The sequence below is a fragment of the Ambystoma mexicanum genome, chromosome 14 (genome assembly GCF_040938575.1).
Source record: "Ambystoma mexicanum isolate Mex_15411 chromosome 14, UKY_AmexF1_1, whole genome shotgun sequence".
NCBI classification, from domain to species: domain Eukaryota; kingdom Metazoa; phylum Chordata; class Amphibia; order Caudata; family Ambystomatidae; genus Ambystoma; species Ambystoma mexicanum.
Window position 1 is genome coordinate 614,398,321 of NC_090940.1, and position 27,347 is coordinate 614,425,667.

The 27,347-nt window shown below is 46.2% G+C and overlaps 1 protein-coding gene across 2 annotated transcripts in view; it reads right to left on the reverse strand.

Annotated features, from left to right (window-relative positions):
• The window catches only part of ESRRB (estrogen related receptor beta), a 305,163-nt gene that overhangs the window by 71,498 nt on the left and 206,318 nt on the right, over positions 1 to 27,347 (reverse strand). For both annotated transcript variants that reach the window (XM_069638025.1, XM_069638024.1), the window contains exon 4: positions 1,720 to 1,830. In XM_069638025.1, the coding sequence (XP_069494126.1) occupies positions 1,720 to 1,830 (111 nt within the window). The remainder of the gene's footprint in view (positions 1 to 1,719; positions 1,831 to 27,347) is intronic.

The window sequence follows — 27,347 nt, forward strand, 5'->3', positions numbered from 1 at the left end:
TTTTGGATTATAAATAATATAAGGGGATTGGGTGGGGGGTTGCAGGGTGTTTTGGATTGGGTAGGGGTTGCGGGGGGGTTTCCCCCACATATATGTCCTAATTGACCTTCTAAATTAGGTCAATTCTCCTGAGGTCAATTGTGAAAAGGTCAATGAGTATACAACCGTGCTTAACATAGCAATGGGTCTCCTTACAGCCTCCTGGCATCACGCCACTATGCATCACATGGGAGGTGCGTTAACCAGGCTGTGCTTGTGGTGTTTCCCGTATATCCTAAGACACTTTGGCAGATCCACAAATAAAAGTGTGGTTTCTGAATAGGGGGCTAGCCTCGCATTTTGACGGCGGCAGGTGGTCCCATGCTACTGGGTCATTCCTCCAAATTTGATGGTCAATATTTGACTCTTTAACCCCTTAAGTACCAAGCTATTATGGAAGTCTATGCAAAAAGGACGAGCATACTCGTCCTTGGCACTCAGTGTTTTTATGTCGAGGGCACTGTCTGCGACTGGGAATCACTTGTAGGTTTTTCTTGAAGGTTGTGGGCTTGGGTGTAGCCCCCAAGACTACATCCAGCTAATTTCCTAGTTGAAGCATGACTTTTTTTTCCGTCTGTTTTTTTTTTTTCCTGGTTGGATATGTTTGGGGGCAAATGGGCATTGCCCCTCCCAGTGTCTGTCCGGCTCCCTGTGCCCCTCTGCTGTGGAAGACCTTGGCTTTTACTGCATTATGGACGCAGCATATGGGCCCAGGCCCCATTTCAACCTCAGGCAAGACCCAGTTAACACGTTGCAAGTGCTTTCTTTTGGACCCGGCAGCGGCATGTGGGTGTGTGGGGGGCATAGGGAACGCCTAGTAAGAGGATGCTGGCTGCCCGATACATTTTACATTTATTTAGCTTTTCTGTGGCTTATAAAAGCACCTTTACTACACCACCTGGCATTAGCTGTTCCCACATGAACAGATATGCCAATTATAGCAAATGAATCTGCACACAGTCAATAATACTTAACACACTGCAACTCAAACCATTGCATAACAGTATCCCAGCAAGTGTATGACCAATGATTCAACACGTGTTAATCAGGAATTATAGACTGTTACAGGGCAATATTTTACTCTGGGCTTCGCTCCCGCTTAAAAGCTTTCACAATTTCATCCTTTAACAGGTAAGAAAAGCGCCCAGATGCCCACGGGTTAGGCGCGCTATACAAATAACAAAAATACATTAATTAAATAAATAAATATAAAACCCTGAATAAAAGGCACTGGACACATTTTCAGTAGTCAAAGCATTCCAGGGTTTTTTCCCTGCCAAGACACCCATATGCCGGAGCCCGAACCAGAAGAAACCATGTGCGCCTGATTACCCGGACAAGCAGCGCCGGCCCACCCACGCTCCTTGCTCGCTCAGTGGCACAGGTGGTTTCGAACTGTACAGCCTTTGAAGCGCCTTGAGCGCAGTTTGAATGGCAAGCACTATATAAAGCAGGGTTGTCTAATTCCACGCCTTGAGGGCCAGATCCATGTCGGGTTTTCCGGATCTCCCTGATTAATATTCGTGAGATAAATGTGCATCCATTGACTCTAAATGAACTCACATTTGTCCTCATGAATATTAATGAGGAACACCCTGAACACCGGGCTAGGAACCCGAGGCCTGGAGTTGGACGACCCGGATATAAAGGGCCCCGTTCCCGCCCCCCTGATGTACTTACGTGGCTTCTTACTGGGGGGTGGGATCTGTAAGCCCAGGTAGCCGCTGCTCTCAGAGTCCAGCCGTCTCTTGTACTTCTGTCGCCCCCCTCGGACCCGGTCCAGGCGCACGCCTGCCAACAGAGGGAAATATTCCAGTGGTTCAGTGCAGCATTTCAGAGTTCAAAAATGACATTGGGGAGCAGGACCCTAGCACCCCCCACCCGCCCTTGGAAAGCCCCATCTCAGCATATCACAAGGCACTACTTTGAGACCTGCACCTCCAGCCTTGGCTGATGTGGCATGGAGGCCTTGTGAGGCCAGCAGAGCTGGGGCTGCACAGCCTTGTGTGATGTGGACCTGCTGGCATCGAGCGCTTTGAAACACTTGCCTGTGTAGAGGCGCTATATAAATACACAATACCATACCAGTTCACAAGCAGATACAACCGGGTCCGCGCTTAGAAACCCCTGGGTATTAATAACCAATTACAATACCAAAATGTTGAAATACACACAGCAGTAACGTTACAAAGCATTTAGTCAGTTTCAAGCAGGGCCCCCCATCGAGCAGTCGTGAGGCCCCTATGCTTCTTTATAGGCTTAGCTTTGGTGGGAGACTTGAAGAGTTCCATGTCATTTCATGGCGGGATGAAATTTCGCTGGGTTTTATCCGCAGATATTATAACGAAAAAAAGAATCACATTTTTATTTTTTTATTTTTGGGAGTTGCCCCCAATCACCCATCCCCTTTAATTTTGTATCTATTCCTGAACACCCACACCCCATATATATATATATATTTTCTAACCCACTAAACATTTCGATGAGTTTTTTCCTTATAAAAAACGCAGTAAAAAACCCTGCAAAATGTCATCCCGCGATGAAAGGACGTCACATCACTTGAAGACCCCAGACAGTGGCACGAGTGCAGCATTAACAATGTTGGCAGACGTTGCTTAATGCCAGAGGGCCCGATTCATGGAATTTCTGGCACGGTTCAAAGCGACTTTGCACTGCAGACACAGACCCTGATTCATGGAACTGTGCAAAGTGTATTTTTTCTGTGCAAAGTCCATGCATAGTCATTACAAAATGACTTTGCATGGACTTTGCACTGCAAAAATAAACTTTGCACAGTTCCATGAATCAGGGTTTGTGTCAGCACTGAAAAGTAATTTTTCAGCTTTACAAAGTCGCTTTGAACAGTGCAAAAAATTCGATAAATCAGGACTGTGCAACGTGTATTTTTGCAGTGCAAAGTCCGTGCTAAATCATTTTGTAATGACTGTGCACAGTCTTTGCACTGCAGAAATACACTTTTCACAGTTCCATGAATCAGGGTTTGTGTCATCAGTGCAAAGTCCATTTTTAGGAGTGCAAAGTCACTTGAACTGTGCAAATAATTCCATGAATCGGGCCCATAGAGATGTTAAGAGCGGTACTAAAGTGCGACAGGACTGCATTGCCATAGATGTTAAGACTTGTACTAAAGTGCGGCAGGACTGCGTTGCCATAGATGTTAAGACTGGTACTAAAGTGCGGCAGGACTGCGTTGCCATAGATGTAAAGACTTTTACTAAAGTGTTGCAATAGATGTTAAGACTGGTACTAAAGTGTGGCAGGACTGCGTTGCCATAGATGTTAAGACTTGTACTAAAGTGTGACAGGACTGCGTTGCCATAGATGTTAAGACTGGTACTAAAGTGTTGCCATAGATGTTAAGACTGGTACTAAAGTGCAGCAGGACTGCGTTGCCATAGATGTTAAGACTGGTACTAAAGTGCGGCAGGACTGCGTTGCCATAGATGTTAAGACTTTTACTAAAGTGTTGCAATAGATGTTAAGACTGGTACTAAAGTGTGGCAGGACTGCGTTGCCATAGATGTTAAGACTTGTACTAAAGTGCGACAGGACTGCGTTGCCATAGATGTTAAGACTGGTACTAAAGTGCGACAGGACTACGTTGCCATAGATGTTAAGACTGGTACTAAAGTGCGGCAGGAATGCGTTGCCATAGATGTTAAGACTGGTACTAAAGTGTTGCCATAGATGTTAAGACTGGTACTAAAGTGGGCAGGACTGCGTTGCCATAGATGTTAAGACTGGTACTGAAGTGTTGCAATAGATGTTAAGACTGGTACTAAAGTGCGGCAGGACTGCGTTGTCATAGATGTTAAGACTGGTACTAAAGTGCGACAGGACTGCGTTGCCATAGATGTTAAGACTGGTACTAAAGTGTTGCCATAGATGTTAAGACTGGTACTAAAGTGCGGCAGGACTGCGTTGCCATAGATGTGAAGACTGGTACTAAAGTGCGACAGGACTGCGTTGGCATAGATGTTAAGACTTGTACTAAAGTGTGACAGGACTGCGTTGCCATAGATGTTAAGACTGGTACTAAAGTGCGACAGGACTGCGTTGCCATAGATGTAAGACTTGTACTAAAGTGCAACAGGACTGCGTTGCCATAGATGTTAAGACTGGTACTAAAGTGCGACAGGACTACGTTGCCATAGATGTTAAGACTGGTACTAAAGTGCGGCAGGAATGCGTTGCCATAGATGTTAAGACTGGTACTAAAGTGCGACAGGACTGCGTTGCCATAGATGTTAAGACTGGTACTAAAGTGTTGCCATAGATGTTAAGACTGGTACTAAAGTGGGCAGGACTGCGTTGCCATAGATGTTAAGACTGGTACTGAAGTGTTGCCATAGATGTTAAGACTGGTACTAAAGTGCGGCAGGACTGCGTTGCCATAGATGTTAAGACTGGTACTAAAGTGTGACAGGACTGCATTGCCATAGATGTTAAGACTGGTACTAAAGTGTTGCCATAGATGTTAAGACTGGTACTAAAGTGCGGCAGGACTGCGTTGCCATAGATGTTAAGACTGGTACTAAAGTGCGACAGGACTGCATTGCCATAGATGTTAAGACTTGTACTAAAGTGCAGCAGGACTGCATTGCCATAGATGTTAAGACTGGTACTAAAGTGCGGCAGGACTGCGTTGCCATAGATGTTACGACTTTTACTAAAGTGTTGCAATAGATGTTAAGACTGGTACCAAAGTGCAGCAGGACTGCGTTGCCATAGATGTTAAGACTTGTACTAAAATGCGACAGGACTGTGTTGCCATAGATGTTAAGACTGGTACTAAAGTGTTGCCATAGATGTTAAGACTGGTACTAAAGTGCGGCAGGACTGCGTTGCCATAGATGTTAAGACTGGTACTAAAGTGCGACAGGACTGCGTTGCCATAGATGTTAAGACTGGTACTAAAGTGCAACAGGACTGCGTTGCCATAGATGTAAGACTTGTACTAATGTGCAACAGGACTGCGTTGCCATAGATGTTAAGACTGGTACTAAAGTGCGACAGGACTACGTTGCCATAGATGTTAAGACTGGTACTAAAGTGCGGCAGGAATGCGTTGCCATAGATGTTAAGACTGGTACTAAAGTGTTGCCATAGATGTTAAGACTGGTACTAAAGTGGGCAGGACTGCGTTGCCATAGATGTTAAGACTGGTACTGAAGTGTTGCCATAGATGTTAAGACTGGTACTAAAGTGCGGCAGGACTGCGTTGCCATAGATGTTAAGACTGGTACTAAAGTGCGACAGGACTGCGTTGCCATAGATGTTAAGACTGGTACTAAAGTGTTGCCATAGATTTTAAGACTGGTACTAAAGTGCGGCAGGACTGCGTTGCCATAGATGTTAAGACTGGTACTAAAGTGCGACAGGACTGCGTTGCCATAGATGTTAAGACTTGTACTAAAGTGTGACAGGACTGCGTTGCCATAGATGTTAAGACTGGTACTAAAGTGCGACAGGACTACGTTGCCATAGATGTTAAGACTGGTACTAAAGTGCGGCAGGAATGCGTTGCCATAGATGTTAAGACTGGTACTAAAGTGCGGCAGGACTGCGTTGCCATAGATGTTAAGTCTGGTACTGAAGTGTTGCCATAGATGTTAAGACTGGTACTAAAGTGCGGCAGGACTGCGTTGCCATAGATGTTAAGACTGGTACTAAAGTGCGACAGGACTGCGTTGCCATAGATGTTAAGACTGGTACTAAAGTGTTGCCATAGATGTTAAGACTGGTACTAAAGTGCGGCAGGACTGCGTTGCCATAGATGTTAAGACTGGTACTAAAGTGCGACAGGACTGCGTTGCCATAGAATTTAAGACTTGTACTAAAGTGCGACAGGACTGCGTTGCCATAGATGTTAAGACTGGTACTAAAGTGCGACAGGACTGCATTGCCATAGATGTAAGACTTGTACTAAAGTGCAACAGGACTGCGTTGCCATAGATGTTAAGACTGGTACTAAAGTGCGACAGGACTACGTTGCCATAGATGTTAAGACTGGTACTAAAGTGCGGCAGGAATGAGTTGCCATAGATGTTAAGACTGGTACTAAAGTGCGACAGGACTGCGTTGCCATAGATGTTAAGACTGGTACTAAAGTGCGGCAGGAATGCGTTGCCATAGATGTTAAGACTGGTACTAAAGTGCGACAGGACTGCGTTGCCATAGATGTTAAGACTGGTACTAAAGTGTTGCCATAGATGTTAAGACTGGTACTAAAGTGGGCAGGACTGCGTTGCCATAGATGTTAAGACTGGTACTGAAGTGTTGCCATAGATGTTAAGACTGGTACTAAAGTGCGGCAGGACTGCGTTGCCATAGATGTTAAGACTGGTACTAAAGTGTGACAGGACTGCGTTGCCATAGATGTTAAGACTGATACTAAAGTGTTGCCAAAGATGTTAAGACTGGTACTAAAGTGCGGCAGGACTGCGTTGCCATAGATGTTAAGACTGGTACTAAAGTGCGACAGGACTGCGTTGCCATAGATGTCAAGACTTGTACTAAAGTGCGACAGGACTGCGTTGCCATAGATGTTAAGACTGGTACTAAAGTGCGACAGGACTGCGTTGCCATAGATGTAAGACTTGTACTAAAGTGCAACACGACTGCGTTGCCATAGATGTTAAGACTGGTACTAAAGTGCGACAGGACTACGTTGCCATAGAGGTTAAGACTGGTACTAAAGTGCGGCAGGAATGCGTTGCCATAGATGTTAAGACTGGTAGTAAAGTGCGGCAGGACTGCGTTGCCATAGATGTAAAGACTGGTACTGAAGTGTTGCCATAGATGTTAAGACTGGTACTAAAGTGCGGCAGGACTGTGTTGCCATAGATGTTAAGACTGGTACTAAAGTGCGACAGGACTGCGTTGCCATAGATGTTAAGACTTGTACTAAAGTGCGACAGGACTGAATTGCCATAGATGTTAAGACTGGTACTAAAGTGGGACAGGACTGCGTTGCCATAGATGTTAAGACTGGTACTAAAGTGCGACAGGACTGCGTTGCCATAGATGTTAAGACTTGTACTAAAGTGCGACAGGACTGAGTTGCCATAGATGTTAAGACTGGTACTAAAGTGCGACAGGACTGCGTTGCCATAGATGTTAAGACTGGTACTAAAGTGCGACAGGACTGCGTTGCCATAGATGTAAGACTTGCACTAAAGTGCAACAGGACTGTGTTGCCATAGATGTTAAGACTGGTACTAAAGTGCAACAGGACTACGTTGCCATAGATGTTAAGACTGGTACTAAAGTGCGGCAGGAATGCGTTGCCATAGATGTTAAGACTTGTACTAAAGTGCGACAGGACTGAGTTGCCATAGATGTTAAGACTGGTACTAAAGTGCGACAGGACTGCGTTGCCATAGATGTTAAGACTGGTACTAAAGTGCGACAGGACTGCGTTGCCATAGATGTAAGACTTGCACTAAAGTGCAACAGGACTGTGTTGCCATAGATGTTAAGACTGGTACTAAAGTGCAACAGGACTACGTTGCCATAGATGTTAAGACTGGTACTAAAGTGCGGCAGGAATGCGTTGCCATAGATGTTAAGACTGGTACTAAAGTGTTGCCATAGATGTTAAGACTGGTACTAAAGTGCGGCAGGACTGCGTTGCCATAGATGTTAAGACTGGTACTAAAGTGTTGCCATAGATGTTAAGACTGGTACTAAAGTGCGGCAGGACTGCGTTGCCATAGATGTTAAGACTTGTACTAAAGTGCGACAGGACTGCGTTGCCATAGATGTTAAGACTGGTACTAAAGGGCGACAGGACTGCGTTGCCATAGATGTAAGACTTGTACTAAAGTGCAACAGGACTGCGTTGCCATAGATGTTAAGACTGGTACTAAAGTGCGACAGGACTTTGTTGCCATAGATGTTAAGACTGGTACTAAAGTGCGGCAGGACTGCGTTGCCATAGATGTTAAGACTGGTTCTAAAGTACGGCAGGACTGTGTTGCCATAGATGTTAAGACTGGTTCTAAAGTACGTCAGGACTGTGTTGCCATAGATGTTAAGGCTGGTACTAAAGTGCGGCAGGACTGCGTTGCCATAGATGTTAAGACTGGTACTAAAGTGCGACAGGACTGCGTTGCCATAGATGTTAAGAGATGTTAAGACTGGCACTAAAGTGCAACAGAACTGCGTTGCCATAGATGTTAAGACTGGTACCAAAGTGCAACAGGAATGCGTTGATTCTGGGGCAAAGAATGTAACATGACAGATGGTTTCTTCAAGCGCCTAGCATAGGGTGACCAGATTTTCAAAACAAAAGAACCGGGACAGGACAACTTACATAAAAGTAGGACTAACCTCCGACAGTGGCTGTCCTAGACTTCAATAGCGGCTGGGGGAGAAGGGGATTTTGGTTCATGCATTCGCCATACTAATGCAACAACACAATGGAGCTTGTGTTCCAAGAATGTCTCACCAAGTTTAAGAAGCAGCCTCTGGGGTGCAATTGGTTAGTGCTACAGCATGTAACTGAAAGGTTGGTGGTTCGAGGCCACCCAGGGGTGGTTTACCTTTAGAGTGTTACTGTTAAATTAATTATAATATGTGTCTGCTCTATCACAAACTACCACTATCTTGATTTGTAAAAAGCTGCATTTCTTCTGTGCGAGATTGTGCTTTCCTGCCTGCCGGCTGCAGCTATTGAAAGCTCCTCCCAAAAACCGGGAGCACTGGGTTTGCAAATGGAAAAATACTCTGGAGAAAGGGGGACAGAGCATCCAATTCCAGGACAGTCCCGGCAAAACCAGGATGCCTGGTCACCCTAAGCATCCAATTCCAGGACAGTCCTGGCAAAACCAGGAAGCCTGGTCACCCTGAGCATCCAATTCCGGGACATTCCCGGTAAAACCAGGATGCCTGGTCACCCTAAGCATCCAATTCCAGGACAGTCCTGGCAAAACCAGGAAGCCTTGTGTTAGGCAGAATCCTGTGCAGTGCCCTTAGGGTCCACTACACACAATTATGACCACAGGTGGTAATACAAGTTTTATCTTTGGTACAAGCCTGTACCGCTTTGTCAGAGTGGTAGCAGTAGCGGAGCAGCCAGGCTTATCTCAAGAGTATATGAGCAGTAGCAGAGATTACACAAAGGGACCACAATTACTGTGACTCAAGCAAACACTGACTCAAGGTTTCAGGTAGAAAAATATAGGTACATTTATTTTTACACCATCCGTTATAAACACAACACTTCCATTAAAATCAAACACAAACCACACGTCGAATATACTACAACTAACCAATTCATTTTGTACAGTATGTCTCAAGGTAAGTACCCTGTGTTTGAATGAACCAGTGTTACGAACAAAACACGTTACCGTGAATACGATTGCGATCACTTTTTGACAGTTCAGTCTACTAAATAAACACGTATCCGTGACATGAGATGCTACCGGGGCAAAAACACACTTAGCACTTGAGATACCCAGAGGGAGTTGGAGGCAAGAATCACAGGCAATATTTTGGTTAGGCAGACAGAATCAAGAAACACTCAGAGACAGGAGGTCAAAAGTCAAAGGGCCGGAGCCAGCGTCAAGTGACACCGGGGGCCGGTTGCCGAAGATCACACAGTCAGATAGTTCACGATTCAACGTAGCCAAGAGTACTTCGATATTGTCAATGTTCGGAAGCAAAAGTTATAAGAAGGAGGGAAGACAAGGGCAAGGCTTGAAATGAAGAAAAGGGATTCACCCAGTTTCCTCAACAGAACACAGTACCTTGTTCCAACGGTGCAGCTGGTGCCCTGGCAGTTGTTCCTGTTGGTTTCCCGCAGACCCACGATTCCTGGAGCTTCGTCGAGAGGAGGACGTCTGAAGGCAGTCTGTACCACACATGGATGAAGCCAGCAGCAGCGACAAGGAATAAAAGGTGCGCTCCTTAAAAACAGGAGAGGCTCTTCAGGTGGCTATCCGGACCACTACAGCAGCTTGCAGCTATTTCGACCAAGGAAGAGGATCCTCTGGCTGTGGAAGCTGAGCTGGTTATCCCCACCAGGCTCAAGGGAAGAAGACTCCGGACTGGATCTCCTCTTAGTCGTTGAAGGGTAGATAGCTCAGGACTGCAGCAGGGCTTCACCAGGACGGGGTAGTTGCAGCAGCCGGCGTTCTCTCCGCTTCTCTTTGGTTCCTTGTAGTTCCAGTGGCGAATCTCTGACTTCTAGCCCAAGAGATCTGCCTTTTTATGCGAAAAACCCCCATTCACACAGCCTGGCTATCAATCACCCAGCAGGGGGGTTGTCCAGCTCGGACAACCACCCTGGCCAAGCATGACAAAGTGTGACTTGGGTTTCCTAGGATACCCTGTGCAGGAGGTGACTACACCCCTCCCTCACATACAGCCCACCTAGACACCCAGGTAGAAGCCCGCCAAAAGACAGTGAACAAAGGAGGCAAACCTAGTTTGCCGCGCAAAGCAAAACACAAGAAGGACTTTAACAACAAGAAATGGCGATTAAACAGCACCGGAGTCAAACCAAAAAGGATTTGGTCAATGGGTTTAAGTTTGAGGCTAACACAATAGCCTTCAATGTTACCACGGTTATATAAGATAACCGCAGGAGAAATTTAGGGTAGATACCACTGCCACCAGCCATGTCTAAATGTTAAAAGAGCGAAACAATGCTCTAGGAGGTACAGATAAAAAGAGTTAAGAGTTAACCCTTCCAGCACTCCATGTAAGATGGCGTGTACTGGATCTGGTTAGTTTTGACTAAGTAAAGTTAATGGTAACTTTATCCTTTTCTGGGGGACAGTAGTCACCTCAGAAATGGAGTCGGTGGGAAGTCTGAACGACAACCCTTTGCCACTGCACAGAAGGTGCTGTGTCACACACACAAAGAAGGGGGCTACTGAAGTGGTGTACTCCAGAGCCCACAATCACAAAAACAGGTTAAAACACATAGCAAAATACCAGTAAGAGTAGTGAAAAGCTCACGCTCTTACCAAGTGGAAAAGAAACAACTCCCGAAATCCAGCAAAGCTGCTGAGGGACTCACTAGGTAAGGGAAATTAACCATGAAATGAGAATTCTCCCTAACACCTGGTCACCCTAAGCAACCCTAAGCATCCAATTCCAGGACAGTCCCGGTAAAACCAGGATGCCTGGTCACCCTAAGCATCCATTTCCAGGACAGTCCCGGCAAAACCAGGAAGCCTGGTCACCCTAAGCGTCCAATTCCAGGACAGTCCCGGTAAAACCAGGAAGCCTGGTCACCCTAAGCGTCCAATTCCAGGACAGTCCCGGCAAAACCAGGAAGCCTGGTCACCCTAAGCGTCCAATTCCAGGACAGTCCCGGCAAAACCAGGATGCCTGGTCACCCTAAGCGTCCAATTCCAGGACAGTCCCGGCAAAACCAGGAAGCCTGGTCACCCTAAGCATCCAATTCCAGGACAGTCCCGGCAAAACCCAGAAGCCTTGTCACCCTAAGCATCCAATTCCAGGACAGTCCTGGCAAAACCAGGAAGTCTGGTCACCCTAAGCATCCAATTCCAGGACAGTCCCGGCAAAACCAGGAAGCCTTGTCACCTTAAGCCAGCGGGACGGGCAGAGGCGCTCTTAAAGTAATCTCCCACTCCAGCTCCCCCTGCCTCTCTTCTCTCTCCCCTCTCTTAACCCCCTCTATTTCCACTCTCCCTCTTTCTACTCTCCCTCCCCCATCTCGCTCCTCTCTCTTTGCCTCCTTCTCCCTTTCTGTCCGCCTCCTCTCGCTATGCCTTTCTCCCCCCCTTCCCCTCTAGCATGTCTCTTCCCTCTACCCCCCCTTCCCCTCTAGCATGTCTCTGCCCTCTCTCTTTCTCTCCTCTTGCAGTCTCGCTGTGGCCCTGTCTGGCAGGCCGATCCCTCCCCTGCAGACTGGGGTTCTCATCATCTATAAACACCAGCCCTGCTCCCCAAGAGCAGGGACACAGCCGGGCTGCTTTTCCATTCCCTGATACGAGCCCGCCCTAACCCAGTTACCCAGAATTCCCGAAGGCGCCCTCGCCTTCCCAGCAAAAGGAGAGCAAGACGGGCCGAGAGGGAGAGACATGCCGAGAGGGAGAGACAGGGCGAGAGGGAGAGACAGGGCGAGAAGAAGAGACAGAGTGAGAGGGGGAGACAGGGCGAGAAGGAGAGACAGGGCGAGAGGGAGAGAGGGAGAGACGGGCCGAGAGGGAGAGACAGGGTGAGAGGAAGAGACAGGGCAAGAGGGAGAGACAGGGCGAGAAGAAGAGACAGGGCGAGAGGGAGAGACAGGGCGAGAAGGAGAGACAGGGCGGGAGGGAGAGACAGGGCGAGAAGGAGAGACAGAGCAAGAGGGAGAGAGGGACAGGGCGAGAGAATGGGCAAGAGGGAGAGACAGGGCGAGAGGCAGAGACAGGCCGAGAGGGGGGGACAGGGCGAGAAGGAGAGACAGGGCAAGCGGGAGAGAGGGAGAGACGGGCCAAGAGGGAGAGACAGGGCGAGAGGGAGAGACAGGGAAAGAGGGAGAGGGAGAGACAGAGCGAGAGGGAGAGAGGGACAGGGCAAGAGGGAGAGACAGGGCAAGAGGGAGAGACAGGGCGAAAGGGAGAGACGGGCCCAGAGGGAGAGACAGGGCGAGAGGGAGAGACAGGGAAAGAGGGAGAGACAGGGCATGAGGGAGAGACAGAGTGAGAGGGAGAGAGGGACAGGGCAAGAGGGAGAGACAGGGCAAGAGGGAGAGACGGGCCGAGAGGGAGAGACAGGCCGAGACAGGGAAAGAGGGAGAGATGGGCCGAAAGGGAGCGAGAGGGAGAGACAGGGCAAGAGGGAGAGAGGGACAGGGCAAGAGGGAGAGACAGGGCCAGGGCGAGAGGGAGAGACAGGGCCAGGGCGAGAGACAGGGCAAGGATATATGACCAGGGAAACAAGAGAACGTCTATTTCTGAATTCTTTTCTTTTTTTTAACTTGGTCATTTTGGTGAAGCCGCTCATTTCATTCTTTTTGGATCATCTGCCCCCAAAACTTTAAACGCGTAGTTGCCTGTATCAGCCCCATATGCTTCCACCAACGCCTTCATCTCTTTGGTTTCCACTTATCGTATATTATTATTGGTTATTTATAACGTGCTTAATACCCGGAGATTTCTAAGCGCGGACCCGGGGATCGAACCTGTGTGGCTCTGCATCGTCTTGCTTCCAAGGCCAGCGCGTTACCCCTGAGCTATCCTCCCAGGGCCAATGTTTTGTTTATTGGTGTAATGGTCAGTCCACACAGGGTTGATCCAAAAGATCCATAAAACTAATCAAATATACAGCTGACTGTTAACACAGAAACAATCTTCAAAATATCAAATTACAAGCAAGAAAGCAAAGAAAGTAAAATAAAAGTTGAAAGCACATTATTCACAAATAAACAGATATCAAAACCAATAATATTTATAACAAACTTCCATATAGGAATTCAGGATCAGGCTGAAACAGTTAACCTTGAATATGCTGATCTAATTCACCAAGTCTTCTGCAGGAACCTGTCTGCGCCCAAAAAGAAAGGTTGCAAACGTGCAGATTTTCTAATAATCAAGGCATCTCCAATAGGACACATTCTAAATCGGCCTACGCCACATTCTCCAAGGGTTCTCATAATGAGGACAAACAATTGAGAAATGACCTATTTCTTCTGTGCACCTGGGGAAGGGCCCTCAGTCAATCAGGTGGCTGGAACAGCGGGCGAAAACACACTGAATGCCGACTGCCGGCTGCACCCTGGGTGGCACCATCTTAATTGTAGGGAGGCAACAGGGGGGCTCTCCCTGTTGCCTCCCCTTTTCCCCCACTACCCCCAAAAATAAGCGTTACTCTTGCCCCGCCCTCCTCCCTCCCGACTTGATCAGAGCTTTGTTCTCCGGTCCCGGTGCTCCTCCCGCCAACGCCCGCTCGCATCTTGACAAAATGGCCCTCATTCCAACCCAGGCGTTAAGGGTTTAACGGCGCCGTCGGCGCCGTTAACCCTTAACGCCTGATTTCCACTTTAACGCCTGCTTTTAGCAGGCGTTAAGTACCAAGGCGCTAAGCGTCTTTGGCGCTAATTACGGCACCGTAATTTACAGTGCCGTAATTAGCGCCTTCCCCACTCCCATTATGCCCTATGGGGCAAAAATGGGAATGGTGAAGGGTAAATGGGGATTGGGGATTTACCGCCCCACTCACCTTGGATTGGGGCGGTAAATCCACCATCCACCATGGTGTAAACAGAGTTTACACCATGGTGGTAAAGTAGGGAACTTACCACCTGGGTTGGAATGAGGGCCAATGTCTCTAGAAAAACAGTCACCATAAGCCCTAGTGGGAATGTTCCTGGTGTTATGTAATGTGCTACATTGCGACTGGCCTCTTCAGAGGGCGGTCAGGCGGGGAGGAGGGATGGACACGGAAGAAGCCGATCATGACTCCCGCACAGATGGCTTTCAAGGTAAAGGGACAACACTTAAAAACATGCCCATGGATTGAAATGTTGCTTGTGTGGGAAAATCCAAGAATCCACCCATTGCTTGTCTGTAATGTGCTCCGACGTCCCTCGGAGTTGCAGCGGCGCTGGGTAAATACCCGATCAAGCTCAACTCTGGTCAGCACTTTGGGACAGGAAAAGGGAAGTCCTATTGGAATGGATCCTACCCCAGACTTTATTGGCCAGGATGCGTCCATCTCCTGTCCTTTGAAGGAAGTGTGAAGACAAGCCAACTCTGTGTTACCATCGGCCAATGCTTGCCCCCCGCTGCCCGGGACTTAGGGTGGACTAGAAAGTCTTGGATGGTTTCCACAGTAGGCCCTGTCGGAGTGGTCTCGCGATCTTCCAAGTGCTGTAGGCAGAACACCTCCTTCTGCTGAATCTAATCTACTCCCTTAATAATCCGAGCCACATTAGACACCAATTATCAGACAGGCCGGTCAGTAACCACAGGTTTGGTACATCTGTCTCAGATTGGCTTTATTTGGGGGATAAGCATTTTTTGCATCCAAACATAGACACTAGGGGCTGATTTAGCGTGTGGTGTAAATAAAATCCCCTGGGTTTAAGGCCTAATTTAAGAGGACTTCCTGGCCTTCCAGATAGCGAAATCTTCACTGGAGGGCAATCTGCCGGCGCCCATATATTGGCACTCAGAGAATACAGAATGTTGCAACTACTCCTCAGACTCACTAAGAGAGGACACATCACACCAGCACTCAGAACACTACATTGGTTACCAGTCAAAAAAGGAATCTTCTTCAAAACGCTCTGCATGACACACAGAGCATTCCACGGCCAAGGAGGGGAATTCATACAGGGAAGAATCTCCTTCTACAAACCAACACGACCACTAGGGTCCAGAAACAACATTCGTCACGAACCGAATAAATACGCAAAACACAAATTCAAGAGACTTTGGAACTCACTCCCAAAGGAAATACAAACCACAGAAGATCACCTAAAATTCAAGGAACTGTTAAAACCATAGCTCATGAACTCACCAAGCTAAAGAGGGAACACCAGTGAAGGAAAACCGCCAAACGCAACACAATAAATAACTCCAAAACGGGATCACCCAGAGAAATAAAACACTAAACCACAAGCACCATAGAATAAGATTAACCCCATGGATCAACCCAATGCACAGAAAAAGACTCAGACCACCACCAACTAACCTTACTAAACACTCTCCAATACTCTGCATACCCACCCACCAACACTGAAGAAACCAGACTCATACCGCCACCACAAAAACAAAAAAAAACCACCATAAACTACAAGCACTCTACTTGCTCTCCACCACAACCAAGATGCACATAAAACTCCCATTTAGAACCACCGACCAAACACCACACAACGTCAAACAACTACAAACAAACCAGCACACAGTGACCAGTGTTTCCCGAAATGAAGCTACCAACAGCACATCAAAGCTCTCTTGCGCTATTCCCTCTCAATCCCATTAACTAACCCATCCCAACCTGCTTCCTTGATCCACCTGGGCTCCTGGAGCCCATGAAAATGGCAGTGGTGTGTGGTATAAATCACAGTAACATAACATGTTATTGTTGTTATTATTGTGAATAATGTTGTTCATATTATTAATAAAAATAATCCCATTCTCTGAGCTGTGTTTCCGTCTCAGTGCCAATAACTTCCAAAAGTTTGAGAATCCCTCTGCTGAGCTCAAAGAAGGCCAAACAGCCTTCACTTTGGCATGGCCCCACTTGGATGGTCTACAGTCTCATTTAAGCTCCACGTGCCTTATCAGAGTTAGAATATCCATGTGCACATTAGTCTGATCTGATCTCACCGCAAGGATAGCACTGGAATGTCAGGCGATTATCATTCGTGAAATGCAGGTGAAGGGTGTCAGCATCTCTCTAGAGACATCGGGCCCGATTCATGGAATTATTTGCGTGTAAAAAAGGGCATTTGCATGCCATTCTTCCCCCAAATATCCATTCGTCAAACAGGGATTTGTGGGCAGAATGGCATGCAAATCCCTGTTTTACACGCAAATAATTCCATGAATCAGGGCCATAGAGCAGCAGTCTATCTCGCCTTCACTCTCACTTCTCTTGCAGTCCCTTCCCCTGCCAATAGCTCTACCTGGTCTAATGCTCTGCCCTTTTCTTGCTTCAATAAGATTCCATTAACTTCCGAGTACATTATGGCATCGCAGTGCATGGCAGTCAATCAAACCCATTAGACTTAACTGACAGGATTTGCTTGGTATTCCAGGAGGTGGTGTGCAGTCTTGGCAAGACTGGATAAGAACCCCCTTGATAAATGGGCCTTCCTTCGCTAGTCTATAACTCTTGGTGCCATGTGACTGCAGATACAGAGAGGCTGAAGCCGCCATGAGAAGTTACTGACACTGAGTGCTGGGTGGGTGTGTGTGCACCCTCCTCTCTGCTCCTAGTGCAGAATCATTTCTCCAGGCTTCATCGCATGCAACATAGAATGCCTCACCATTCTGAGCCAACCTGTGATGAGATAGCATTGCTTGGGGCAGCGTGTGACGGCCGCGTGACATTGTGGCCACCAGGTGGTGGGTGGCTGTATTGGTCAAGGGAGCGGCGTGCAGAGGGAGGAGCCACCACGGGCCTGATGCAAAAGCATACGGAGCACCCACCAGACGTGGTCCTCATACTCAAGATCAGGATGGCGGCATTGATTATTGAGAAGGGTGCCGCGTCCTCAACGATGGGTGCCATCATTGCTGATCTCCCCTCCTCATGTGGACATGGCTAGGACCACTCTTGATTTATGACATGAGTGCTGGGGAGGGCAGATGATTCATTGGTTTGGTGAATCTGGAGTCTTACCCAGATTCTTGCTGTAGCTGTTGGTACTCTTATTCAGAAGAGAATTGCCTGGCATTTCGGTACTCGACTGCCCGTGGGCCGGACAAAGTCTGATATGCAGTGGACATTTCTCTTCTGTGAGAGGATGGTGAGCTAAAGACTCTGGTTGAGACTCTAACCCTGGGATATAGGCCGGTAGAGAGACACTCCCAGGACCCCCCCTTGTTTGGTCACAGTGGAAGTCTGTACGTCTCAACTTGGTGAACCTTAATGATTCTTAGTCCCCATCTTTAGAAGATACATGTTAGAGCCGTAGAACTGCCTGGAGGGTTCAGGAAAATCTTGTTGAAAAGCTTCTGCCTCGTGTGTCCCCCAACACACTTTCTGCAATCAGGCTAATCTTGGCTATGGCCTCTCTGTCTGTGGCTCAACTCAACTTGACCAGATTTCCTACTAGCCTTGAGCCGCATGGTATTCAGTATGACATGCTGGTTTAGCGGCCCCCCATAACTTCTCAGCACTCTTGAGCACACCTCGAGGCCATCACACATCCACCAATAATACATCGCACCACTAATCAATACACCGCCTCTAATTAGAACGTCCCAGTCAGTACAGATATATCCCCTTCACCTTTGCATACACGTTCATACCCTCCAAGGCAATCGGAAGTGAGTCTCTAGGGGAGGAGCTGAGGTGCGTGCTGCTCATTGGATGCAGGGCACGATAACCCCAAAACGACTCTAACAGAACACTAAAGTAACTGCAGTTTTCAAATTTCAATGAAAACTGCTCTGTTACCAAGGATACCCGGCCTTTCGATGGGGAATATTCATACTCCATGTGAATCTATGGGAGAAACCAATGCTGGCGAACAGGAGTTACAGGTGAGTAACTTATTTGTTGTGCCAATGCCCCTTTTTTGTTCTCGAGTAAAGTCTGTTCATGTTATCACATATTTGTGCTGTAGCACCTTGGAGCGTATCTCATGCGCAGAATGGAATTATCATAGTAAATTACCTCAGACCCAAATAACCGACTCGAGGGAATATGGCAAAGTACTACTTTATTGTCAGCTCAAATAAAGTAGGGAAATCTGGTGAGCATACAAAATGCAGCTCACACGCTCTCGGTTACTTTTCTCCTACACAAAGACTTTATACTTCAATGTGCATCAGCTATGATATCATCCTACGTGACAAACAGTGAAAACCATCGAGGGGAGGGATTGGTTAGGGGAACATATATACCTATAGTATGTACATGTGTTAATAACATGAGTGGCTGCCCCTTATGTGGTAGGCATGCCTCAAAATACATATAATACTGATTATAAAAATAATAACAGTGGATGGGATTCTGCAACATGGTATAGCATGTCGCTACATAGCCACTCATGATTGGTTGGCATACTCTTCCAACCTTGGACATTCCCCTCGCTAGCAGCACGTGAACAGAACGAAACCCAGGGTGCAGAGAACAACGTCATACCACTGTCCCATTGGCCAATTAACAAACCATCTCTCATCAGTTAGACAATGAGCCAAGGCCTTTCTCCTTTGTAGTTGACCTTGCTGGCTGATTTCTTCTCTGGGATTTTTGAGGGAGTCAGGGTACACCACTATCTTCGTCTAAGGCTTGATGAATAGACCAAAAATGTGTCCATTTCGACCTGTTATTTAATGCTATTTGATTTAAGTATGCCGGGTGCTGTTACACCTCTTGGCCTATGGAGACATGGTTGCTCCGTCTTTCTTGTGCTTTCTGCACTCTTGTTTATCGAATACTTGGCACTTGCATATGTTGTCGCTTCTTAATCTAAGAGAAATGTGCCCTTCATTCATAGGTTATCCTGGTTAACTCCCTTTGAACTTTCCAATTATGTCTTGCTGTGTCATCCTAGGTCTTAGTAAAACAGATATTCTTTGTTTCTCGCAGGAAGCTGTTTTCTGCAGCATTTCTGATTTGCGGCTCTGAGGTAGCTTTGACACGATCCGATGTCCATCTTTCCATCATGTCCGCTTTACTCACATTAAAGTTTCTACTGCATTAAGCTTCTATGTAACTCATCTACCTTGCGCTTCTGCCTATATACGTTAGTTGAGCTTCATCTCACTCGTCTTCTATGCATTGAGCTCTAGCACCTTGAAGCATCTTATGTGCTAGATGGAATTACCAATAAGGATCTCAGACCCAAATAACCGGACAAACTCAAAGACTAGGGCAAAGCACTACTTTATTATCAGATCAAAATAAAGTAGGGCAATCTGGCAGACAACAAACAGTAGTCCACGCTCTCACACTTCAATTTTGTTTGCACAAAGGCCTCATCCTACGTGTAAAACTGTAAAACCTATTGAAGGGAGGATTGGTTAAGGGAAGATATGTACGTATATATCATATGAGTATTAGTAGTATCACTGGATGCCCCTTATCTAATAGGCACACCTTGAAACACCTCTAAATACGTATAATACAGATTATAGCAGAATAACAGCAGCAGATTGGCCTGTGCAACATTGTATAGTACATTGCTACATAGACCCTCTGATTGGTTGGCATGCTCTCCCAACCTTTGACTTTTGGCTCGTTAGCAGGATGTAAATAAAACGAAACTCAGGTGCAGAGAGCAAAATACTGCTATTTAATTCAATTAAATTGGGTGTCATTCCTCCTATTGGCCTCTGGAGAATTGCTCAGACCACCTTGCCTTGGCTTTTCGCATATTTGATTGCCCAATGCTTGGCACTTGCAGATGTTTTCTTCTTTGCTTAATCTAAGAGAAATATGTCTTAAGTACATAGCTTATCCTCTTGACTCCCTTTGGGCCTTGCAATTATTCCTTGATGTGGCATCCTTGATCTCAGGCCAATAGGCTGCTCTTTGTTCCTCAAACAAAGCTGTTTTTCCAGCATCTCCTGATTCTGCAGCCCTGGTCTGTCTCTGAGGTAGCCTGATTGGTTTCAACACGAGTCTGGCGGCCATCTTTATATCATGGCTGCTTCAGTCACATCATATTTTCTTTTGCAACAAGCCTCTATATAGCTCATCTACCTTGTGTTTCTGCCAATATATTTGCATTCACTTCATCTCTACTTACTAATTTCTTTGGTGCACATGATTTCTTCATATTTTATTACATGTTTCTCTTGTTATTTTAGTTACATCTTCATTCTTTAAGTATTTGCATATTATAGAGGAGCAGCCAACTGCCCCTGCAGGAAGTCCCGCCACCCTATTACCTGTATGCTGGCAGCCTGAAATTGTGCCATGCTTGACACCAGCAGTTGTGACTATTGCAGATTCCTGAAGAGATAACAATCACTTGGAGGAGATCCCTGAAGGAATATGAACAAGAGGGAAAGAGAAGTTGGTGACATCACAAGAAACGAGCATGACGCACTGAGAAGACTGGATGAAGAAGATAATGTTTGGACCTTATAGAAACTAATGACAAAGTAAAGAATCACGTAATTGCGGTCTCCTGTCACTTGAGCCCAGGATGAAAATAGCGTTGGGCACGCAGTTCCAGAACTATGATAAGCGTGTGCTCACACTCCCTTATAGTCCCAGAGAAGGGAATATATTGCAAGGCCAAGTCCAAAGACAATCTTCATGGCAGAAGGTATGGGTGATCAGAGATGTTGGGCTGATTGGGTGGGGAGGTACAGTCCATCCCCTGACACCTGGGGTATGAGCTTACGTGCTGCTAGAGAGCCAAATGTTCCAGAAGCGCACAAGCGTGCCAACCAATTGTAGAAGGCCAGATAACAAAGGGCCGTATAGTTTGAGAGCCAATGATGTACCGTGTTTCTATTAACTTTTGAAGATGACTTGCACTAGGGGTGGGCATGAGTTGTCCACCTGACTCCAGAGACACAATCACAACCCAACCCCTTATAGAAAGTATACTTAGATGTTCTTGTGAGCCAACCACAACCCCCTCATAGGCTTTTCTTATTTGCCACATAGTATGAAGTCATGTATGATGAGTTTTTACTATAAAAGTGTTGTTTTTATTAAATGCTTCAAGAGAACGCTGTGTGCCGTCTGTTGATGTCCCTTGTAACTCCCTGTTTTAGACAATTGATAATAAAACAGTAAAATGACTTTGCCATCTTCCTGAATTGGTTTGATTATTTGGTGTAAAGAGTTACTCTGCTTCCCATCCAACTGCATGACACGCTACCCGCCCTAAGTTCAATATCGTTTCAGTGCGTTTTCATATCTTTCTTTCATGACGTCACTGTGCCCTTATCTGAAGCTGTTCAATGTCTAATGGTGTGTGCGAACATCCTTCCACTCTTTCAGTGCGAGGGCACATTCGGTACAGTTGTCTGAGTGCATATTGTCTCTCACACACTCGATGCAGTTTTGGGATGATACCTGGTGTCCCACCTAGGGCACTTCTCCTAATGTTCCAATATGATCGAGGTGCGGGGGCGGGAGCTAGGGCTGACATGTCCACCTCATCTACAGTATAGATGATTTCTTCCTCTCTTTATACTTGATTACTTTGTTACTTGGATTACACCTTCATTTTTTAAGCATTCTTATATTTTTTTTGTGTGCCATTGTGTCTTCTCCTTGTGACGTCACTTTACTCTACTCTGTTTGCACTTACAGCTCTTTGCTATCTAATGGTGTATGCCGAACTCCTTCCACCAATTCAGTGCGAGCGTACATTCAATATGGTTGTTTTAGTGCATAACGTCTCTCATATCTGTGGTGTGGTATTGGGACGTTACCTGGTGCCATGCACAGAGTCTTTCTGCTTTTCTTCCAGTATGACAGAGGTGAGGGGGCGGGCACTAGAGATGATGTCAGCTGCTCCTCTACATCTTCTCCACTTTTTCTTTCTCCCAACCATGAACGTCCCTTTTCCTTTTCCTCCCAGAAACCACAGTCTGATTTAGACGTAGGCAGGGGGTTCACAATACACTTAACTATGACCAACGTTTTAGCCTTTGGAAGCCACTACAATGGTGAAGACGCAGTACAAAAGACTATATAATAACATAACATAACTGCTATTGCTTGACTGAACTACAGGAGAGAAATACTCTAGCATTTGCATTTGGTACCCATTTTTATATTGTTTTTAGATAAGTTGCTGCTTTACTACTTGCATGTCTTTTGATTAGCCTTAGTTTTGTTGAAGTATTTTGTTTTTCCTTGTATAAAATATATAGGAAACCATGTTTTTAAAGAGTTAATTTACTCCCTGTGTAATTGTAAAGTCTATAAACTTTGGGAATGCTAATATTAGGGTGCAAAACCTCAGTCCAGAGGGAACAAACTACCAAGTGTACAAATGTTGGGAATGCCAGCGTTTATGTGCGAATACTCTGTCCAAATAAAGGATTTCCCTAATACAAACAAAGCCCATCACGTGGCAAATTAACACTTAAATCACACTTCTACACTTCTTCACGAGGCTAATTTTAACTAGGGCAGATATTTTCTATTTAATTTTATATTTATAATGACTTTCTTAGACCCGATGCGTTTATTAACGCCATGATATGAGCCAACCTACCCTGCAGCTTCATAAGAGGAAAGTACTCCCAACTAAAATCATATATTCTCACTAAATCATACTGACTTTTTATTTTTTACTGCTAATCATTTAATTAAGGCAGTCAATCAATGTATTCATTATTATATTTGTAATGTATTATTTAATTTGTTTTTGTATTGCTGAAAAACATACTAAACGTGAAAAATCAATGCATGCTCAATGATGTTGTATCCTAATACATACTTTGATATTGATATTGTATTTCTATTGCGCTCGTACACAAGTGTTTCAGACCGCAACAAGGCAAGGGAGGGGAACAGGGGCGAACAAAACAGCGATCTTACTAGGTCCAGTGACATTGAGAACACGCAAGTGAATGGGAGAAGGGGAGGGGAAAAGTGCATGGAAGGGGGAGAAATGGAAAGTGTGAAGCAGAGGAGAAACAGATAAATAACAATAAATAAATAATAAAGGCAACAAACAGTTGCCTTTATATGCTGATGGGGCCAACAGGTGACACCTCACTTAGCCTCGGAAGGACCTCTAGTGCAATAAATAGCAACAAAATCTATACATAAATATGTAAAGAATACATTCTAAAGTGCAAGTGCCAAAAAGTGCAACCAGACATTTAAACAGTGCAAAAATCAAACCACAACATCAAAATCAAAAACGATTTTAAAAAACAACAAATAAATGATTTTTGTTCAAAACTCTCTTGAGAGATTTCAACGTAGACAATACAAAAATCACTTTCAAAACGCCACATTTACTAGAAAAGGTCAAAGCAGTTTGTGGTCAGTTTTCTGAAACATTTCAGGTTCGCAGTGGGTTCATAAGGTCCTAGACACATTTGTTTCAATGTCTCTACTGTCTTACTAGACATCCCCAGGCCTTGACCAATCATACACTTTACATTATAATATGTGCTAGTTCCAACCAGTGTCTATGTCCATTTAGCATGCCAACACACCATTAAATGTCCAGTAGTGTAAACATCCTCCACTAGGGCTGGACTATACAGAAATTAAGTGGAGGAATGATTTTTGATTGAGGTGTTTCGGTAGATAGAGTATTAAAACTGCCTTCTTCAGGACGGGACTTCCGAATAGACTGTAAAAACTAGCACATATGTAGGCATAAGTGTCATGGAAACTACTAAAACAAAAGAAATGTCAATTTCATTACTATGGACTGCCTACTATAGTCTCCCAAAGGGACTGACCTTATTGTGTATGTGTCTTTCATTTCTTTCTTTACATTTTTACTTTGACAACAGGTTCATCAGGCCACAGCACAACAACATCATAACCAATCCTAAGAGATGTCACTTTAAAGTCAACACTACTTTGTCTGTTAGCCTTATTAGCCACATAAACCATGACGTACCTGGAACTCTTATGTGTTCCTACCTCACATACAATAAGTACAGATTGAGAAGAGAGACTGTCCCTCCCCTCTACTCCCTGGTCTTCCTCTGGCCCTTCTGCAGCCACCGCCCCTCCCTCCTTCTCTGCCTTTCCCCTGTTCTCCACAGACAAGGTTTCTAGACAAGTCTGATCTATGAAAGTCTCGTCAAAACAGGTTCACCCTGTTCCTCCGAAACCATCAAGGACAACATTGACTCCCTGGCTCCTGGCCTGGCCGGCATCTGCAACCACTCCTTCGCCAATGGAGTCTTCCCACTCCCGCTGAAGCACTCCCTTGTGCACCCCCTTCTTAAGAAACCCTCTGCTGACCCCTCCTGCCCGGCTAACTATCGCCCAATCTCCATCACTCCCTTCCTGGGCAAACCCCTGGAAAATCTGTCCATCTCCCAGCTTAATCTTCACACTGAATCTGTTGGTTGTCTCTACAACCATCAGTCTGGCTTCAGAGCTGCCAGAAGCACAGAAACTGCTCTCCTGAACATCCGTGAAGACCTTCTCTCCAACCTTGATTCTAACACGCCCTGTGTTCTCATCTTGCTCAATCTCTCTTCAGCCTTTGACACAGTCAACCATGCCATCCTGCTCAAATGTCTCTCTGATAACCTGGGTATCACCGGTCAGGCCCTGGCGTGGCTGACTTCTTTCCTATCTGAACGACCCTCCCAGGTCCAACTTGGGTCCTTCCTCTCTGCTATCGTTTTCTCTACCTGTGGTGTCCCCCATGGGTCAAACCTCTCTCCCTGGCTGGTCAACCTATACCTGGCACTTCTTGCCCAATGCATCGCTGCTCTCTGCCCCAACTTTCACTGCTATGCAGATGACACTGAGCTCATTTTCAGGCTACCTTTGGCCATCTCTTCTCCTTCTCTCATCACCGACTGTCTGTCTCCTATTCAGGAGTGGTGTGCCGTCAATGACCTCTACCTTAATGCCAGTAAGACTGAGATTCTCCTCATTGGTACACCCACTCCCTCCTTTCCTGTCGCTCTTTGGCCGGCCTCTCTTGGCCCTCCCCCTGCTCCTACCTGCAAGGCTAAAAACCTCTCGGTCATCTTCGACTCCACATTCTCCTTCTCTCCTCACATCTCAGACGTCTCTAAGAAGTCACACTGCCAGCTGCACCTCCTCAGAGGTATTCTAACTTTCCTCTCCTTCCCCCATATGCTCACTATCTCCAGAGCGCTGGTTCTCCCTAGACTGGAATACTGCAACAGCCTCTTTCTAAATCTGCCTGCCTCTACTCTCCACCCTCTGCAACTCATCCAGAATAGGACTGTGAGACTTGTCCTTGGCCTCAAGCCCAGGGATCGTATCTCTCCAGGACTGAAATCTCTGCACTGGCTCCCAGTGGCTGCAAGGATCAAATTCAAAACCCTCTGCATTGTCCACAAGGCCTTCTGAGGCCTGGGGCCCCAATACCTTCAACTCTCTCTTCTTAAATATCTTCTCTCTCGAGCTCTTTGCTCATCCGCCTCCAACTCCCTTAGGGTCAGTCGCTTCTCCAAGCAACGAGTTGGTGGTAGATCTCTTTCTTCGGCTGGGGCCTTCCTCTGGAACAGCCTCCCTGCCTCCCTTAAACTTGAGGAGAACCATCTCCGGTTCCGGAAGCACCTCAAAACCTTTCTCTTTGCTTCTGCCTTTTCTCTTCCCCTCCACTGCTGACCTTCTGGCTGAAACTGAATCTGCACTGGTTACCTGTCCACCTTCTTTTCTCGGGCCCAGGTCCCTCCGCCTCTAGTCACTCACACCTGCACTGCCTGCCTGGCAACCCCCGCTCCTGGGGACTGTTTCTGTATCCCTACAGTCCCACTACCAGCACTTGACCCCTGGTGTCTGCACTTACCTTTGCACTTGCCACTCTTGGCCGTTACCTTTATTTATTGTTATTATTCTATACTCATGTACTGCACTTTTCCTTCCCCCTTTCCCCTCAAACTTTCCCCCTTCCCCCTTCCCATGCACTTGTGCGATCTGAATGACACCTGGCCTAGTAGGATCGCTGTCTGTCCTCCCTTTGTTCCCCCTCCCTTGCCTCGTCGTGCCTTGAAACACTAGTGTATCGGCGCGTTATGAATGCCATATCATATATCATATCATATCATATCATAGACCTACAAAAGCAAGGAGGATTGGTCCATGATTAATACCACTGAACTATACCTTACAAGTTCTTATCCCATAACATATACAGAGAGATGTTTTTCTCCGACAAGCTTACCTTCAAGATTATGAAACCCAAAGCAGGTTCGTGCTGCGGTGGGTGTTTTGCATATGTTCCTCTTTTCTAGCCCACACTGATTTTCCTCATCTCGATGTAAACAAAAAAGCCCAAAACTGAGCGTCACTATGCTCATACTCCCTGGATAGTATATAGCAAATGTAATAACTAGTTCTGCGACCCCCGACCTAGAGGCCTGTTTTATCTGATCCAATTCTCCTAGTTTGGAACCAAGTCACTATGCTCCTCGCATCTGTCGGCCGGACGCCCAGTGTTTCTTAGACGCTTGTGATGTGTGCACAGTGATAGTTACAAAAACACAAGGCTGTTGCTTTCCAAAGTGCCGCTAAACCTAGGCGCCATGTTGGATGAGTGCCCATAAAGGGATCTATCTTGCATGTATGAACGATATTTCCGAAGGAGTTCAGCATTCTCAAGAGATACTAAGCACTATTTGTAAATAATTTCCTGCTGGACAAACCCTTACTTATACATATAAAAATAGCATGCTATCGGCAGAGGGTTAAAAAAAGCACTGCAACCTGGTGAATCGCTTGCTCATGCAGGTTGGAGGAACCGCCCTGCTGGATGCACGATGCCCACCCTACCGCATGCAGAGTTTATTTTCTGGAAAAAGTGGCCTGAGTCAATATGATTAAATAAATTCAAGTTCTTCATTAAGTCCAACGATATGAGCTTGCAGTTTATATATCCACCATCTTTCTTTCAGAATACATGCGCTGTTTGTGGAGGCATCAACTGTATCTAGCACCCACCACTAAATATCGTCTGCAGTGCGTTGGAATTCACGATGAGAGAACTGTCC